Raw genomic sequence first — 19,513 nt, 5'->3', positions numbered from 1 at the left:
ACCCCTTTCTCTCCACATTTTGTTTCTTAGATTTTAACATAATTTGCTGAGTATTTGAATTACAGTGTTTTAATATGTCGCATACAACTTACTGAGCAGTGTTTCCACTTACTGTATGAAGTATAAAGGTCTCCTCAACTACTGTAGTTTGTGTAGTCATATTTTTTTTATGTCTACTTTCTGTATATTAGAGATACCTTTCAACAAAGAACAGAAGAAAAAAAACTCTTTCCACTATTTCAGCATGTTTAAATTTTTTAAAAAAACCAATTATAGAAACCTTTAGTAATGAACCATAAAACAATACAATTAGTACATGTGGTCAGAATTATTTTGCGAAATAAATTATTTTACAAAACAGTTATTTGTGAAATATGGTTTGTGAAAAAACTGGAAGTGATGCTATGCTTGATTGAGAATCAGAGTAAAGTTATTTCTATGTCGTGAGTAAGCAGATATAATAGCAGATTTTTTAGTGAGGGAAATAACTTTAGCTATTTTTAAGGCTGTGCCTTAGTGTACGTTGGTAAGAAATAAGGTTTGTGAAACCCTCTATTTCTGGGAAACAGTGTTAATTATTTGGTGTGCACTTGTTAGTGATTGATGGATTTCCTTTGTGATTGTATTGAGATTTTTTTTAAAAACCACCGGTAAATATGCTACTAAAAATATTTTCTTCTTTTCTATCCTTGTGTTTCTAATTTGCTCCTTTTTGGAATATCTGTTGAATAAGGAAATTAGTCATTTCTCAATTTGTCTTTATAACTTAAAAAAATAATATGTGGGCTATGCATATACTAGTGGCTTCATTTTAGTAGTTTCGCATTTCCAAAGGGCATTATTGTATTGGTAGACTGTTTGGAGGGAAACTTTTCTCTCATAATTGAATACTGCTTTAACTTTTCAGTTATAAAGGTGAATTTTCCCTTATCAGGTAAGTTGGTCACACTAATATTCTACCTTTTCAGTAGATATAAAAACTGCAGTACCTTGAGAGTTAAGTGATTTGCCCTTAGACCATTAAAAATTAGTAATGTAACCAGGAGTAGAAGTCAACCGTAATATATTGATATTTTTGAAAATTAGCTGAGGGATTGGTTACATTACTGCCTTAGAAATTGTTTATTGTTAAATAAGAGTATTAGATGAGGATAATTTTCTGGTTCTTTTTATGGATAAGAGATAGGAAAACCTCTAAAGAGGGCAGAAGAAACAAATATATGTAATAAGTTGAATTGGATAGTATTCATAGAATTGCAGAGAGTGAGCAAAACATAAACCAAAAGTTTAAAAAATATATCCTGCATTTGAAAAAACAGAAAGTGAGCCACCGTTAATCTCATTAAAATAAAGATACTACCTTTAATTTTTTGTATGATGTTTAATGGTTTCCAAAATGCTCCCACATATTTTACCTCCTTTGGGTCCCATGAAAACCTTGTAAGATGGTCAAGATAGATTTTATTACTCTTGGTCTTAGGAATGGAGAAACTGTACATTATAGAGATGAAGTGCTTTGCCCAAATTTACTGAGTTCACACAGCTATTATGCGGACCGTTGGAGCATAAACCCATGATTCTGGCTGTACTCAAATCTAGTCATGTTTGGCTTTTTGAGCTTTTGTCAATGTTATTGCATAGCTAACTTTTAACTATACTCAGCTAGTAATATGTCTATGAAGAAATGTTTTCATAATGGTAATAAATCTGAGTGGATCTTTTGACATCTTACTCTTTAACTTGATTTTTTTCCTGTCTGTCTTTTATGAGTTATCTAATTGCCCTAATTCTTTTTGCTCTTCACTCTTTTGTTCTTTTCATTGCTTGTTTTATTTATGGACAAATGGAAGATAAAGCATCCAGCATTGCTATTAAGAAAATAAAAAACAATTCGAGGGAGGGCCTGTGTTCTCACTGCTTGCTATTATGAATGTTGAGTTTTGGCTATAATTATAGCTGTTTGGCTCTATGTAGCTAATCAATAAGTTTTTCAGTTACTAAAATACCACGATACTTGATTGCATACAAATTTAATCCCTGATGTTAAGTTGTAGTAGTAATCACAAGTTCAGTTTAGTAAATGTTTTTTGAGCACCATGTGAAGGGTCTAGTCATATATAGTGCTTTGGTCTATTAGAGGATGAATAATTCTGGTGGAATACTCCTTTTTTTGACTAGAAATGGTGAAAGTTATGTGAAGTATTGTTAAGATCAATTAATATTTCATGTGACCGTTAAAACTGAAGTTTATAAAACAGATAAGTAAACTCACCATTCCACCTATAGCTGGAAAATAAGGAATGTAGACTATACCTTTAGAATAACAGTTTTATGTATACATTTCTTAAATACTGGTTTTTATCAAGTACATTTTAAGAATAATATTTCTCCTGCTTTTTGAATAATAATTGAATTTTCCATTGGAAATTTATAGTATCTTTGCAAAAGATAATGGAAATCATGTAACATATAATTTAGTATTTTGTATTCATCAGCATTTTACCGCATTTTTTTGTGCAATTATGAAAATGTAAATTCTTTTTTTTGAAATTTTAGAAATAGCCAAAAATCCTGTAATGTTAAAAAACCTTTCAAGTGAAAAGGTGAACTTTCAAATGCCTGATACATAGTAATTAAATTTAATAATTTTTAAATATTATAAGATTATAAAACATTAACATTTAATATTGCACTGATCGTCATCATTCTAATAAATATTCTGTTTTTTTCTGTTTCAAGCCATGCCTTATACTTTTAAAAATTTCTTGTGCTTTCTTTTGGGACCATCTAAATTTTTCAGCAAATTAAAGAGTTTGAGATTGGGAATTTAGATAAAGATATTTAGTTCTTTTATGTTTAAATAATTTACTTCATTCTGAAATCTTGAAATGAATTCTCAACTTTCAAAGTGGTATTCTCCAGAAAAACTGATGAGTTTATTTTTCTTATTTTTACTGCTAACTTTCCTCCTAATAGAGGATCTCAGTGATAAAAGCAGTTGGGGAGTGGGTGCTGGGTTTGTTTTTGCTGCTTATAAGTAGTATATGACACGTGAGATAATGTTTTAAAAGAGGCTAACATAGGGCATGAAATGGAATACACACAGTACATGTAGCTTGTACTCCCCCTACCGTTTCTGTTGTCTCATCTTTAACTAAAAACTTTTAAAAACCCTTATTGGAAAAGCCTTTGTAGTTCTTTTTGTTGCTGTTGTTTTTCTTTTTTAAATGAACAGGAGAAGAAGCCAAAGAGAATTTTGTAGAGAAAATTATGAGACAACTTTATTCTTTAAAAACAAACAAACAAACTAAATTCTAGGCCTTCAGTACTTTTGTCAGTTATTTCTTTACGAAATCAACTGAACAGTCCTTACATAACTTGAGTATTCAGAGGAAATGTAGTATATATTTGGATATTTTCCTGAAGCAAGTAGTGTATATTAAGAATATTCCAAACTATAATACTTGGGTATAACTTAGCCCACATTTGTTTGGCATTGGCAGGAGGTAAACATCAGAATAGTTTTGTTTTGATGAGAGTTGTTCTAGACTCTAAAGTCTCTATACTCCCATAAATGCTAAAAGGCAGATAAATAATTCCCAGAAATAGCTTGAAAATGTGTGTAACTCTCAGGACTGAAGCTGAGGGCCTTGTATGAAAGAGGTCACCAGGTTTAGAAGTTAATTATAACCTTAAATGTTCCTAAATATAAATTGTTTTATGGTCTTTTTTTCCCCATTAAATTATCACAGGACAGCTAAGTTTTAACTATGAGTTTAAATGAATATTAAATTAATTTGAAAAGATAAAGAGACTTTTCACATTTCTTAGTACGAGGCCATTTGAATATTAAATAGTAAATAAAAGATGCTTGGAGTTGAATTTGTAGACCCCATGTTTTTAGTAGCTTTCCTCATGTTTCTCGCGGTTTTGCTTTATTTCTCTTACTCTTTCTTTTCTCTATAGCCCTAGCTGTGTCTCTCTCTTTCCATATCTTTCTATTTCTGTCATGTTACTCAAAGCTGTAGTTTGTTGCCTCCTGTCTGGTTTTGATTTTAATCAAAGAGTACAGTATGTCTCTTGATAGAAAGCAGTTTTACTGAATTTGATTTTTGCTTTACTTTTGTTGTTTCATGGGTAAATTCCAAAAACGTTTTTATTTGATTAAAGTTTTCCTTATTTTTATAATTGTTCTCTTAACCTTTCTTTTACTTAAGAGATTTTTTTTAAAAAAAGTTCCAGTGTCCACTAATCCAGAACAATATATTTCTCCTTGCAACGTTCCAAACGAGCAGAGGCTGCCAATCTACCACCCAGAATTTTTGTACATGCATACTTCTTCTGATGTTAACATGTTCTCAGTGTGACCTGTACTTTATAGTTTTAGATAATTGTAGCTGTATATATCTAGGAAAGGGAGAAAGAGAAGCTCAAAATAGATACATCTCGTATTGTGTTATCTCTTATGAATCAGGAGAAGAGTCTCTCTCTTTCTCTTTCTTTCTTTTCTTTTCTCCCTCTCCCGTCCCTCCCTCCCTCCCTTCCTCCCTCCCTTCTTTCCTTCCTTCTTTCTTCCTATCATCATCTAACAAGATATAATGTCCTATATTTATACTCTCTGTGTTAAAAGGAGTCTCTGATGCTTCCAGTCTATGTTTCAGCTTCTTTGGGTAAGGAAGTACCTTCGGTCTTCTTATACACTAGTTATTATCACTTTCTTTCAGGTTTTAGGATTCTTTTGATTGTATCTCTTAGAGAGATATATATATATATATCTTGGTACCAAAGGCATGTTAATCTGTTACCATGAATGTGACTTTGTCTCTCCAGCTTCTTGTACTGCATTATATTTGGTGAATTACTTTTATGTAGTAATTCTTTGACATAGTCCATGACTTGCTATCACAAGGGTATTTGAGATTTGATAGTTATAAGAGAAAGTATATGAAATTATATAGAATATAAACATGCAGATGAAAACATTTTAACAAATATTTGAGTATTTTATTATTTGAGTGTTTTATTTTGTGTTAAGCACAAAATATGAGGACCACAAGGGAGAAATAAGACATGGTCTTTATTTTTAGTCAGACTACAGTTAAGTTGGGGAGATAAAATATACAAAATATACCTTAAGAGATAAATATTGATAAATAATTTCAAATGGTAGCATGACAAATGAGAAAAGACAATTGCTGTATCTTAAGATGTAGGGATCACGTCAGGGTGGACGATCGGAGACATTTTGTTGAGGAGGAGGAATTGAAACTATGCCTTGAAAGATAAATAGGAATCGAGTCAGTAAGAAAGAGAATGAATTTTATAAACAGGAGAAATATTATAAAAAGCTGAATGTGAAGACATGTTCATAGTTATTTAGAAAGCTTTATTGCAATAGATTTTGGAAATAATGACAAAAAACAAATTGAGAAGAACTGTCAGTGACTTCAAATGATCTCATAGGCATAAATACCTATGAACCTTGTGGGGACTTTGGTAAATTATTTTATAGGATGGTCAAGAAGCTAAGAGAAAAATAATTTGGTTGCCAGTAGTACTATTTCAGGTATGAAATTGAATAAGTGTGAGGAAAACTACTTTAATTAGTCATGAAAAATTATAGGGTAGGTGGTAGGAAATTTGTAAAGAAAAAAATGCATAAATGACTTGGTGTTTTGTGACTATATGGGGATTTGGGCTATAGGGTGACAGGGAGGAAAGATTTAATAAATGGGTTTATAGAGTGTTAAGCCCGGGTGACCTTGAGAACAATGGTTGTATTAATGGAAATAGGAAAGACATAAGGGAGAACTGACTTCTTTTTTCAGTTCATTTGTAATAATGTTTATTATGTTGAACTACCTATGTGGAAATGGCCAGCTGGCACTTGGAGATAGACTACTTAGAGGGACTAGGAATAAAAAGAAGAAAATATTGAAGTGTTTCCTATAGAATATAGTTTACTTCCTCATGGAGACAGGACAAGGAAGTGCAGAAGGCTTAGAAGTAAACTTTGGGAAATACTCATATATTTAGCAGAATGGAAAAGGGGTCACAATCCCTAGAGAGTGTGTCAAGGAAGACACACCATGCTAATATGCCAAAAAGACCAAAAGAAAATAAACCACAAGGAAGGCTTTATCAATAGTACTGATCTCCCCAGACAAATCAGAATATTGGTACAAAATGCAGTTAAATTTGAAGATATTTATTTTGGTAATATTTTTCTTTTGATGAAAATCTAGAGCTGATTTTTCAGAATCACTTTTATATAATATATATTTTTTTCATTTTATATAATAATCTGATCTGATTTTATCAAGTCAGGTCCAGCAGTTTTCTTTTTTATGTTGGCGTAAGTTAAAGAACTTTCAATATTAAAATAGCCATGCAGTAACAATATTTTAAAGTAATTTGATAACACTTGAACTGTTGGAATTTGGATAGTTTCTTTTAAGGTCGTCTTTGTTTATATAATGACTGTAGTAATGATGAAAAGATAGCCAATGCTTTATTTATTTATTTATTTTTTGAGACGGAGTCTCGTTCTGTCACCAGGCTGGAGTGCAGTGGTACAATCTCGACTCACTGCTACCTCCGCCTCCCGGGTTCAGGCGATTCACCTGCCTGCCTCAGCCTCCCAAGTAGCTGGATCTACAGGCGAGCACCACCACACCCAGCTAATTTTTGTATTTGTAGTAGAGACAGGGTTTCACCATGTTGGCCAGGATCCAACACTTACTTCAGATATACCTCTGAGTCTCTTCTGTATCTAGTGTACATATTTTCCCCTATGTTAGCAAGCTCTAATCTAAAAGTTTTTTTAATACATAAGGAAGGACTTCTTAAGGGTTATTCTTAGCATAAATTCCATTTATCAGCTCTTTTCATTCTTGGTATATGAGTCCATTTCATAAAATTAGGGTATTTTAAAAGATACATAATTTTAAATTTTGGAGTGTTTCCTAGGTAAGATGCTTTCAATCAGTGATATGTTTAAAAAAAAAAAAAAACAAGACAAACTGACCCTGCTAATAGAATTGAAATAACTCTAGAAGAGGATGGTTCTGCCTAAGATAGCCCATAGTTTTTAACCTTCCTCCTTTGTGTTAAGGTTTTTTTTCTAGAAGCGTATACTTCTCATATTCACTCTCTATATATTCTTCACGATTGATATAATTTAGACCCTGAATTTTAGTATGCATTCTGCTTTTAATATACTTCATCTCCGGATTTGTCCAGTTTTTTCCAACATACCTTTCCGAACCTCAGATGGTAGGATCTTAGAACTGGACTGTAGTGATCATTTATCTCCATCATTCCACAGAGAGTAGGTGATTTACCTATTACTGATGGAGAGATGTCTTGGGTCTTCAATCTCATTCCTCTGTCTAATCATTCATCTCTCTGCTTCACGAAAATTACGTTACTTGTATATAGTACCCTCCCTCTGAAAAGGTATTAGTATTCTTTCCTTAATGAGTCTGTCCTCATCAGAGCTCTTAGCTCATAAATTTTTGTATCATTTAATTTCTTTAAAGTTCAGTATAAATCTCTAAATGCCTAACAAGTTTATACTACTCATGTATTGGTAGGATTTACAGAATTCTTTAGTCAGTATGAGAATTTTCTAATAAGAGAGTCACTATTTTAACACATCCGATTCTCCCATCTCCTTTTAAAAATAAAACAAAATACAATAATTGCTGAATATACCTTTATTTCTTTTCTTTTTAGTCCTCTTATTCTTTTTGAAGCTTTCACAGTTATTGGTAAATACTGTCTCATAGATTATCTCGACTAAACCTTATTGATATTTAGTGTGTATGAGCTTTATGTGGTCTTTATATATGTCCAAAATAATGCATAACAAGCATACTTGATTTTATGAGAGGAATACTTCATCCACAATGCACTTATTTTGGTAATTTGTCATTACTTATTAATTTCACTCTTTTGTAATTATTTTACTACAACTGCAGTAAGTGCTAGCTAGCATAAGCTATATGTAGTATTAAATTTCATGTTGACACATTTTCTTGCTATGCAGGGCATTTAATTTTATGATAGTCTCATATACCTTTCATTTGGTTAGAGAGGGTATTTTCTTTTCATTTTTGAAGATAAGCCTCATTGCTTTCTAGTAGATGTGAATATTCAAATAGTGCTTTCATTTAAAATTTTGTCTTTGAGAATTCTTACTCATAAATACTTTGGCCCTTGTTTAAAAAGATAAAATTCTTTTCTTTTGATTGGCTTAGTTAATCATACCATACATTTTAAAACCAGCTAGGATATTTTTAGTTAATATAGAGAAAGTAAAATATTTTCCTGTTTTATATCATCAACTGTTTGGAAGCCTGGTCTTGGAAAACCTAGTCTGCAGTTTATAGGTATGGGTGTTTATTGTCTGAGCATCCATTAATAGAGAATTGCCTTTTAATTGATGAGGTTAGAGGCACCTTTCTAACCGGTTCATGAGTAAAGCGGATTCTTTTAATGCCTCCTTTCGTAAACAAATGGTTAATACAAATAATATCGTTTTCTTTTTTTTGATATGATTGAAATGTACTTTCATTTTCTCCATATAAAAGTCACTTTGGAGTTAAACAGATGCCTTATACCAAGAAAATTAATATTGTCTTGCCATATTCACAATGGAATGTGTTATATAGGACACACAGGCATCCTAAATATGATTGCTATTTTTTCTTTGGTTTTTCAGAGCTTTATAAGCTTCAACTGTCCCCAAAGATTATTTTAGAGATCTACTAACTGTAAATGTGACAACATTGATAAATAATAGGGTCAAGGGTTGATCAGTCCTATTTGCCCCCCAACCCTCACCCCCAGAAAGAAAAAATGTTTGTTTAAACAACACATGAAGGATACCATGCTTAGGAACCTTTGTCAGATTTCCTTTGAAATTGCTAAATTGGACTACTACTTTCGAGTCTCCGCTCTACTGTCTACTTAAAATTGTAATCTTAGACTTGTAATTACACTTCTGGAAACATTTATTAGAGTAGATTTACAAAGTAGTTGCTTTTTGTTCTCTCTCTTGCCTTCTGTGAAATTTTCAGTGAACGGAGTTAAAAAAAAATCATTTAACAACACATGGCTAAGGCAGTTTCAATCCCCTGATTTTTAGTTTTTGATATAAAAGTCTATTTAGAGGTATACTTTGTTCATGTGCTTGCTTATTTATAACAGTTCATGTAACTTTTTTTTTATTTGCCTAGGAAAACACTGAAAAATAAAGACTTGAATCCTGAATTTCTACTTATAGTCTTTCATTTTTGGCAAATGCCTAGCTGTATGGCTACTGGTGCCCTTGTGGTAATCTGGAGAAATAGTTATATTCTTTCTAGTTTTTGAATTGTTTTAAAGTAGACTTGGAATCAGTTACCTTCCTCTCCTATCTTACCATCCTCCAACTTTCTTCACACTCGAGATATAATCCTGTTTCACTTATGATTCATTTTCTTTCTTTTACAAGTTTTTGTATGTATTAAACATTAGATAATTTTACTAGGTTTATCTAATATGGTTACATTTTTTAAAAAGTTATTCTTTCTTTTCTATTATTGTAACCATCCAAAAGAGCATTAATAAGCACTGTTGCACACATTTCTTCTTTTTAGCAAGCCAAAGGAAAAAGCTAGTTTTCTTTTTGAGGCAGTCCCATTTGTGGTATTGTATTAACTTCTTAGGTAAAGTCCTTTCTTTTATAGAAATGAGTTTTCTCTTTTTACCAAAATGCAAACCTTCCTTGAGAAATCCGTTATTCTTCTTCTGAATTTTAACTTCTGCATTTGGTGAACTGTACATCCATCCTTATGCCGCATTTTTAATACTAAAGAAAGAAACCACTTTTCTCTTTTCCAAGCATTTCCTGGGATATTACTAATAAAACTCAATTTGTTCTAGATCAGTGGATACCGGAACAGAAAGGAGGTATTTCTTACCTGATAATGTGTGTGTGTTCCGATTCTGCTAATCCAGAAATCCAACAGCATTTGTTGAAAATCATCCTTAGTTGTTATTTGTTAGGGAGTCAACTCCCTATTTTAGTTGTTTCTGAAATTCAGTCCCTAGATGTGCTTTAGATAGGGTAGAATTTTTACCTCTTTCAGAACACTGCTAAAGAAGTTTTCAACTGGAACATAGTCTGAAGAAGCACTGAGAGCAAAAAATTCAGAGTGGTGATTGGCCACCTCTGTTTGATTGACAGGTTGCAGGGAGGAAACCCATTCGTTCTGGATTAATGGAACTGGAAAACAGAAAACAATTATCAGGTAAAAAAAACCTTTTCTTTAACCTTTGAAATTCACCATTTAAAAGACGAGTCAGACTACCAGGGAATTTATTACCAAAAAGAATAAAATCTAGTGTCATTTGAGCAGTGATCTCTGGCTACTACTTCCAAGAGTTACCAAAAAATCGGTACAGTTGCTACATGTCAGCTTTTGCAGAAAGGGCATGATTGAACAGAGATAGATGGAGTTTAAGACGTAATTATGTGTTAAATCTGAGTTTAAAACATGAAGCAGAATTCTATGGGTGGGGGAGATTGGTATTCTTTTATTTCCTGAATTGTGTTTGGTCTGTGGATAAATACTTTATTTTTGAAGGCTATTAATCTGGCACTTTTCATGAATATTCATAAATTTTATTACCATACTATGCTTGTTTTGCTTAATCTTCACTTCATTAGGATGTATACTTCTTTTATCATAAAATTATTTTAATAATAGTGACCAATTCTTTACATTTTAATGGTAGTTTTCTTACTGTTGGTTAAATATATTTCAGATTGAAGGCCAAGGACATGGCGCAGTATTTGACTGCAAATGCTCTCCTGATGGTCAGCATTTTGCTTGCACCGACTCTCATGGACATCTTTTAATTTTTGGCTTTGGGTCCAGTAGCAAATATGACAAGGTAGAGTATGATGACTATTTATCATGTCCTTATTTTTTTTTTAATGCATGTTTAGGGGTTGTATGTTTTTGGAGTGGGTGAGAATCAGCATCTTTACATTCAGGATAAAATTTGAAGAATCTTATGTTAAGTAGTCTGGAGACTTAGTTTTGGAAAGGAAGGTGAAGACAGCAGTTAAATCTCACTTTATTAGGGCTTATTATTTAAAAATCTACATATTTCAGAAAAAAAATAACTCTTAGCCTGCTGGAGCAATCTAGATTGGAATTCTTAACATGGGGTATATAAACTGGAGATGGAAGATGTTATCCATAGTGGGACTCTGAAATTATGTAAAATGTTTTATTTATGTAGATAATATGTACTTATCTAGGGTACAAATCTGTGGCTTTCATAAAGTTCTTAAAAGTGTATTATATTACCTGATTGTAATGTTTTTTATTAAAGATCCTGTCCAGTTTTGGGGAGCTTTTTTTACAGGGTGGGTGTGAAATGTCTCATTATGTTGCCTAGACTGGCTTTGAATTCTTGGGCTCAAACAATCCTCTTATTTCAGCCTACTAAATAATTAGCTGGCACTACAGGCATATGCTCTGCCTCTGTGCTCAGCATTTAAAGACCTCAACTTTAAGATCAGTGACTAAAAGAAGTAAATTGATTACTTGTGGTGGAATGGTATAAAAGATTATGATAGTAAATATTGAGTAGTTTATAATTTAGTTTAAAAAACTGCAAATTAACCAGTGAAATTTTATATAATAAAATTTATGTCCTGGTTGAATTTATATTAATAATTTGATATCATCTCAAAACATTTAGAGAAAATGCTTATTATCCCTTAGAAAATCTTATGTTGATTTTATAGTAATATTACACAAATCATACTTACTGTATACCTAAGGATTTAAGATAAAACACGGTAGCTGTGTGGAAGTAAAAAGACTGTTGAATGATTTATGACTAGATTTGATGTTACCATTTTAATTTAAAATTGAATATTGAATAGCTTATTTTTAGTAGTAGCTTTTCTACACAGTAACCTCCCCTTATCCACAAGGAATATGTTCTAAGACTGCAAATGGATGCCTAAAACCTTGGAGAGTACCAAACCCTATGCACACTGTGTTTTTCCGATACAGTGATGGGTGGGTAGCATATCTAGGCAATGTGGATATGCTGGACAAAGGGATGATTTGTGTCCCAAGTGAGATGGCATGTGATTTCATTATGCTTTTTGGAAAAGTGCACAGTTTAAAACTTATAAGTTGGTTATTTCTGGAGTTTTCTGTTTAGCATTTTTGGAGTCAGGTTGACCATAGGTAACTGAAACCATAGAAAGCAAAATTGCAAATAAGAGGGGACTCCTGTGTGTAATCTCTTCCTTGTTTCAGAGAAAATTTAAAGCAGCTACTTTTCTGATCATAATACTTAAGGTAGAAAATTAAAAGACCTATTTACAATTAATTCAGGAAAATAATATTTTGAAAATTGTTGCTTAATACCATTATTTGTATTCAGATGTTTGCTTTCTATTAGAAATGTCGTAGACTTTTTTCTCTAATGATACATTTTTATTTTTCCAGTCTTTTATGAACTTTTCTTTTTACAGATAGCAGATCAGATGTTCTTTCATAGTGATTATCGGCCACTTATTCGTGATGCCAACAATTTTGTGTTAGATGAACAGACTCAGCAAGCACCTCATCTTATGCCTCCCCCTTTTTTGGTTGACGTTGATGGTAACCCTCATCCATCAAGATATCAAAGATTAGTTCCTGGCCGTGAAAATTGCAGGGAGGAGCAACTCATCCCTCAGATGGGAGTAACTTCCTCAGGTAGGTGCTCTTTTTCTTAGACAGTCAAATTTTCTTCTTCCCATTGAACTGTTAAAATTGCTAATTGAGTAAAACTTTGTTTTCATTTGTTAAGTGGATAAGAAGTAAAAGTATTGTTTTATACTTTTATACAGGTCTTTGATCATGCTTAAGGATTACAAGTTAATTATGGAACACTGTCGATTTACAGCAATAATTTTGATTTACTATCCGTTTGTAACACCTAGGGATCAATAAAGTAGTTGCTGTATTTGGTGTGAAACAAGTCAATTCATTTACTTACTCAGCAACATTTATTGATAATCTCTTCTGTCTCTGACACCTGCTAAGCCATGGCTATTCAGTAGTGAATTAAACAAACATGATCCTTGCTTTCACGGAATGGGTTAGTAGATTAATAAACACAGTTTATTAGAATAAACAAATACATAGTTCAAATTGTGATGAATATTACTAAAGGGAATAATAGCATGATGTGAGAGAGATTGGAGATGGCCTGTTCACATTGAAGATGTTTTAAGAAGTTGTCAACTTTTAAAGGTTTATAAGAGGATTGACATGGAAAGTGTTGAGAACTGTTCTAGTGAAGTAATGGAGTGTTGGAGAATTAAGTGAGAGTTAAAATGGAGTCAAAGTCTACAAACTGCTTTCCCTCTTTTGACAAGAAATGTAGCACTAGTGTATTAAGTAAAAATAATGGAAATGTTCTGTAAAGAAGGTTAAACCAGTTTTATCATTATGAATAGTTCTATATTTTTAGACTAGAAGATATTTATGAAAATATTTTAAGTTCTAGACTTTAATTGACAAAAGCTTCTAAGTAGCTTTTGCGTGGAGTGACTTTTAAATAATGAAAAAAATCAACTTCAAACCTGCATCTTATTTTTCTCAAAGGATTTAGCATGAAGTTGCAGTAAAGATGGACATACTGGATAGAAAGGGCTGCTCTTGGAATTAGACATGTCTACTTAGAATGGAGGGTGAGAAGAAGCATTAGAGGAATCATTCCTGCTGCTACTGATAGAGTAGTGCAGTCCAGCGGACTTGAATATCTGGAGTTTGTGAGATTCATGTGTCTCATTACATGGACACAGCATGAACTTAGAGAATAAGTAGTATTTGAGAAGTATGGGCAGATATTCAGGTTAGGTAAGTTTCAGTATTAGAGAAGTTTTGGTCATAGAACTGAAATTAAGAGAAATGTCTTTAGTCTCTTGGAGAGGAATTGACAAAATCAGATTGTGCCCAAGCCTCAAAATTGATAGCTACTTTAGGGTTTCAGACATAAGGAAATAAGGAAAAGACTCATTTATTAAAGTATCAGTGCTACCTAATTACTTTTTAAGTCCATTGACCAATTTATTAAGGGCTCTCATAAACAATATTTAATCCTGTATCTATGATATTCCAGTCCTGAAAGTTGAGAGAATTCAAAATTTAGTGGTATTGTGTCATAGAATCACGGGGACTGTAACTACAGCTCTGATTCTCAGTCCATTGTTCTTTCTTCCATGTAAAGTAGGCATAATCTTAAAAATGAAATACTTACCAGTTATTGGTATCCATAAGAATTGATAGCAATAATATTGGCTTTGTAATGAGTCACAAAATTTTTCAGTGTTCTAATTCTCAGAATTCAGGGTAAAAATCTTTTTTTTGTCATGTTTTAGAGTTACTGAGTCTAAAAATGGTTAATACAAAAAGAGAACAAAAGCAAAATGCTTTTCAAAAAAACCTTAGTGTTTTATGTGCAAATCCAGATAATAAAATTTATTGTGGGAAATCTCTCAGAGTTAGGGAAAAACAGATTTGAGTTATTATAACAATAAATTATCTTGTTATATTGACACCATACAATATACTTTAAATGTGTTTTTTTTCAGTTGTAAACTTGAGCTATATCAGATTATTCATCAGTATTCCAACATGTTTTTCCAACAGCAAACCGGGAAAGAAGTATAAGACATTAGAACTTTTACTTCTGTCTACTTTGCCACTTCTACCTTGGTGACCTTAAACAAGTTATTTTATCCTATTGAATTTTAGTTTAATGTTATGCATTTAATACATGTAATTTCTTTTTCCTTTTACCCTTCTTACTACTACTTCATTTCAGAATATCCTCTCTATCTTTTCTTACCATTTAAGCCCACCTTAAAATTCTGAGCTGATCAGATCTTCTCATATACTTGTACGGCTGATACTAATTGCTCCCTTCTTTGTACTCATGGCAATATTTTTCATATATTTTATAATACACCTTTTAAAAATTTATTCAGCAAGAGAATATTTTTTAATGCCTAGCATTGTACTAGATTTAGATAATATTAAGATAAATGAGACAGTTCATGCTTTTAAGGAACGAACTGGTTTGGGCTTCATTTATGTTTTATATTGGTCTGAATACTTAGATATGTATGGATTGTTTAAGGAAGTGAAAGAGGGTAGCAGCTAATTCTTTCAGAAGTAATTGGAAAGATTTCACAGAGGAAATATCATGGAGGTGCCATTTTAGTTGGTGCTGGAATGGTAAGTTAGAGATTATCATGTTTATCTTTATAGTGGGAATATTGTGTTCAAAAGTTTCAGTGCATGAAGGTGTTTTCTTGTTAGAAGGGCAGAAGTCAAGTGGTCCTGTATGAGTGGTACAAGTAAGAATTAATGCTGGAAAAGTTGGATTGGTTAAAATACAAATTTCTCCCTGCTTCACAGCCTTTGTACCTCTTGCCTTCTACCTGAAGTGTTCCTTATCTAGCTCTTTATGTGGCTAAGTAATTTAAATCTCAGCTCAAATGCTACCTTGTCCGAGAGGGCTTCTCTGAGTTTTCTGACCCACCATCACCTTCTTTATTTCAACACCTTTCTTTCATACTGTGCATTAACTCCTAGGTTATTGTTTACTTTCCCCATCAGTATGTTAGCTCCTTAAAGGACAAGGATCTTCATGTCCCTTATTTACCACTAGATCTCAGTACCTGGCGTAGTTCCTAATGTATAGTAGAAAGTCAATAATTTATTGAATAAACAAGGCAGTAAACTTTTTTTTTAAGGAAGTGAGTAATCAGATGTGTCATTTTAAAAGAAACTATGATCTAAGTGGAAAACCTTACTATTGCCACTTATTAGATGTGTGACTTCGAACAGTTATTTTGGTTTTCTCATCTATAAAGTGGAGTTGTTTATATATACCTAATGGAGTTACCATAAGGATTATGAATATCTAAATCATGATAAACACTTAGTAAAAGTTAGCAACCATACTCGTCATTATTTTTGATAAACTAAGATGGACAGATGTTTTGTTTTTTTTTTTTTCCAACTCTCATCATTTACAGTTGATCATTTAAGTCTTTTACCCAAGCAACATTTATGTTAGATTCTGAACTCATAAGTGAGGTTGGTGAGTAAAGTGGTTTAAATAGTAACTGAAGTATTCATAATATTTTGTGTGGTATTGCATAGGACTGAATCAAGTTTTAAGTCAGCAAGCAAACCAGGAGATCAGCCCACTAGACAGCATGATTCAAAGACTACAACAGGAGCAAGACCTGAGACGTTCTGGTGAAGCAGCTATCAGTAATACCAACCGTTTAAGTAGAGGTAAGCAGGTATTCCATTTTAAGTGCAATATTTAAAAATTTGAAACAGCCTAAACCTCCCACAGTGTTAAGTGACTTAAAAAATTATGGTACATCCATAAAATGAAATACTAGGCTGCCAAAATGATCAGGGTTTTGAAGAATATTTAATGACCTAAGAAAATGGTTCATAACGAGATTTCAAGTTAGAGATAATGAGTTTTTAAATGTGTATATTCTTCCACATTTTCTATAGGAAACATGTAGAGTAGTCCAAGCCACATTCTTGAACATCTCATCGCCCTTATTGTTGTATATTATTAAACTTGAAGAGTCAAAACAAATTTATGAACCATAAATACTCTTGGGTTTGTCTATTTTGCGTCTTACGAAGTTTTCCCAAAAATATTCAGCATTTTTTTAAGGTAATGATTTTATATCCTTGGGGCTTAATAGTCTATAGTTATGATTCATTGATTTATCTAATCAACTGAATAACGATGTTTTGTTTTCATTAAACCACTTTTGCCTGTGGTTTAGTTCCTGATAGGGTAATTTAATTATTTTGCCACAGTAAGAAGTTTCATGTGGAAGATAGTGTTTTGTCTCTTTTTTCTGTTATAAACTAATGGAGAAATATTTCTAAGTAGGACTTAATATACTAACTTTTTCACTTAGGCTCTGTAAGTTCTACCTCAGAGGTTCATTCACCACCAAACGTAGGACTGAGACGTAGTGGACAAATTGAAGGTGTACGGCAAATGCACAGCAATGCACCAAGAAGTGAAATAGCCACAGAACGGGATCTTGTGGCTTGGAGTCGGAGGGTGGTAGTACCCGAGCTATCAGCTGGTATAGCCAGGTAAGGGAAGTTGTGAATTTTTATGTACCATAGTTCCTTGTGTTCATTTTGAATTAACAGCATTCACAGCATAATACCTTTTCAGCTCTGTAATTCCTCTGAAATTTATCTGAAAGGATAGTATAAACTATTCATGACTGTAGAAAAATTAAGTTTCTAAAATATGTTTATTTCTAGAATGATTTATGTAAATGATAAGAATGATACGTGTTAAGGTCAACAGGAAAATCATAAATTTGGATTGACCAAATGGAAGGTTTTATTGAGTAGCATATTTCAGTCTTGGTTTGTCCTGTTTAACTATATCTTAAAATACATTTTATAAAGTTTGTTATAATTATTTAATTTTTTTAATGGCTATATCCAGTCATTCACATGATATTCAGATGCAAAAAAAAAAATTAATTGGAAAATACAAAAAGATTTTATATTTATTAAAATATTTATATTTAAAAGTATACATTTATGACTTTAAAAGTGTTGATTTAATAAAATTCTATTCTATTAGACCATGCCGTGAGGGAACTTTATATCCAGTTCCTTTTGATCTTCACTGATGAAATACTCTTGAATGAGGCCTATATGAACCTAATTAATGCTGATTGCTGTGTATGAAATATGTTCTAAGTATGAAGGTCAAAATGTGAATTTGAATTTAAGATTGTCTAGTTCTTCAACTCAGAAGATAGTAGTAATTATATAATTAAAATTTTGGTCTTAATGTTCATATAGATTATGCTTTTTGATTGGACATACTTTGAATTTACTTTAGGATTTAGAATTAAATACACACCAAAGGTATACATTTATACTTTCTTATGACATATGTGCCCAGTTATCCATCATAAATTAATTAACTCACATGGTATATTTTTAGTTAGATCCTTGTTTACTTTTTAATTCTAATGTTAAGGTTTGAAAGGGGTCAAGTAAATAATGCCCATTTTTTCAACACCAATTCTGAAATAATTGAAAAATAACGTGGAAAATAAGACACATAGTAAATCAGACTATCACTGTTTGTTACTATCACTTTTTATTTCATGAAATAAAAACCATATCAGTAACAAAAAGTTACATTCCACAAAAAACATAACAGTAACAAAAAGTGATATTCCCCAGACACAGATAGCAGTGGGCCACAGTTATTCTCCCCTTCTGGGACATGTGGTTTGCTTCTTTAAGATGCAGGACAAAATGTATAATGCACACAATGGCATAAGGCTGGGCTGTGCTAAGCTGGGTTTTTCTTCCAGATGTGTCAGTTGACTAATTTACTCCTCCTCTGGAGAGGAATGAGTCAGGAGATGTGGTCGCTAGTTGTTGCTTGAGGCTCCTGCACATGGAAGGGAACCTGAGGAGTGAGGAAGATTAGCATCTCTTCAAATATTCTTCATCCTTTTATTCCTTTATCATTGGGCTTAACTATTCATTGGCCTATGGTCAAGCAAGACTGTGGCCATAACTTGAACAGATATTCTTTCTTTGGGCTTCCTAGAGCTTTGTCTCAAACTTTGTACTCATCCTATGGAAATCTTCCTGAGAATCTCTACAATGGGTAGTCTAAAGTTTCCTTTTAAAAGGCTCTCTGAAATGGGTCAGCCTCGTCCATTAATTAAAATGGAATCCAATGACATACCCAACACGGGGCTAAGTGACTTAGAAATAATTCTCATAACTCAATAGTAAACATAATCCATCCAGAGAATGGGCAAAAGACATGAACAGACATTTACCAAAAAGGATCTATAGATGACAAATAAGCACATGAAAAGATAATCAATGTCATTAACCATTAGGGAAATACAAGTTGAAACCACAATGAAGTATCACTGCATTCTTCTCAGAATGGTTAAAATGAAAAATAAGTGACAGCACCAAATGCTAGAGAGGATGGAGAGAAAACTGAATTACTCATGCATTGCTAGTGGGAATGTAAAACGATAGAACCATTTTGGGAAACAGTTTTGCACTTCCCTAAAATCCTAAACATGCAACTGCCTGTCATATGACCCAGCAGTTGCACTATTGGGAATTTATCCTAAAGAAATGAAAACTCATGTTGACACAAAAACCTGAACATAAATGTATAGCAGCTTTATTTGTAATACCCAAAAGCCAGAAAGATACCCAGATGTTATTTCAGTGTGTAGATGGTTAAACAATGGTATATTCACACCATGGACTACTACTGTGCAGTAAAAAGGAACAACATATTGATACAATGGGTATGAATCTTGAGGGAATTATGCTGAGTGGAGAAAAATAATTTCAATGTATATTCTATATGATTC

At 32.4% G+C, this 19,513-nt stretch overlaps 1 protein-coding gene across 3 annotated transcripts in view; it reads left to right on the top strand.

Annotated features, from left to right (window-relative positions):
- Positions 1 to 19,513, top strand: part of PHIP (pleckstrin homology domain interacting protein) — a 138,252-nt gene that overhangs the window by 64,167 nt on the left and 54,572 nt on the right. For all 3 annotated transcript variants that reach the window (XM_050788268.1, XM_050788269.1, XM_050788270.1), the window contains 4 exons: positions 10,816 to 10,944; positions 12,554 to 12,779; positions 16,242 to 16,379; positions 17,036 to 17,219. In XM_050788268.1, the coding sequence (XP_050644225.1) occupies positions 10,816 to 10,944; positions 12,554 to 12,779; positions 16,242 to 16,379; positions 17,036 to 17,219 (677 nt within the window). The remainder of the gene's footprint in view (positions 1 to 10,815; positions 10,945 to 12,553; positions 12,780 to 16,241; positions 16,380 to 17,035; positions 17,220 to 19,513) is intronic.

The sequence above is a fragment of the Macaca thibetana genome, chromosome 4 (genome assembly GCF_024542745.1).
Source record: "Macaca thibetana thibetana isolate TM-01 chromosome 4, ASM2454274v1, whole genome shotgun sequence".
NCBI classification, from domain to species: domain Eukaryota; kingdom Metazoa; phylum Chordata; class Mammalia; order Primates; family Cercopithecidae; genus Macaca; species Macaca thibetana.
Note: the sequence above shows the minus strand (reverse complement) of the source record. Positions and strands in the feature narration are given on the sequence as shown.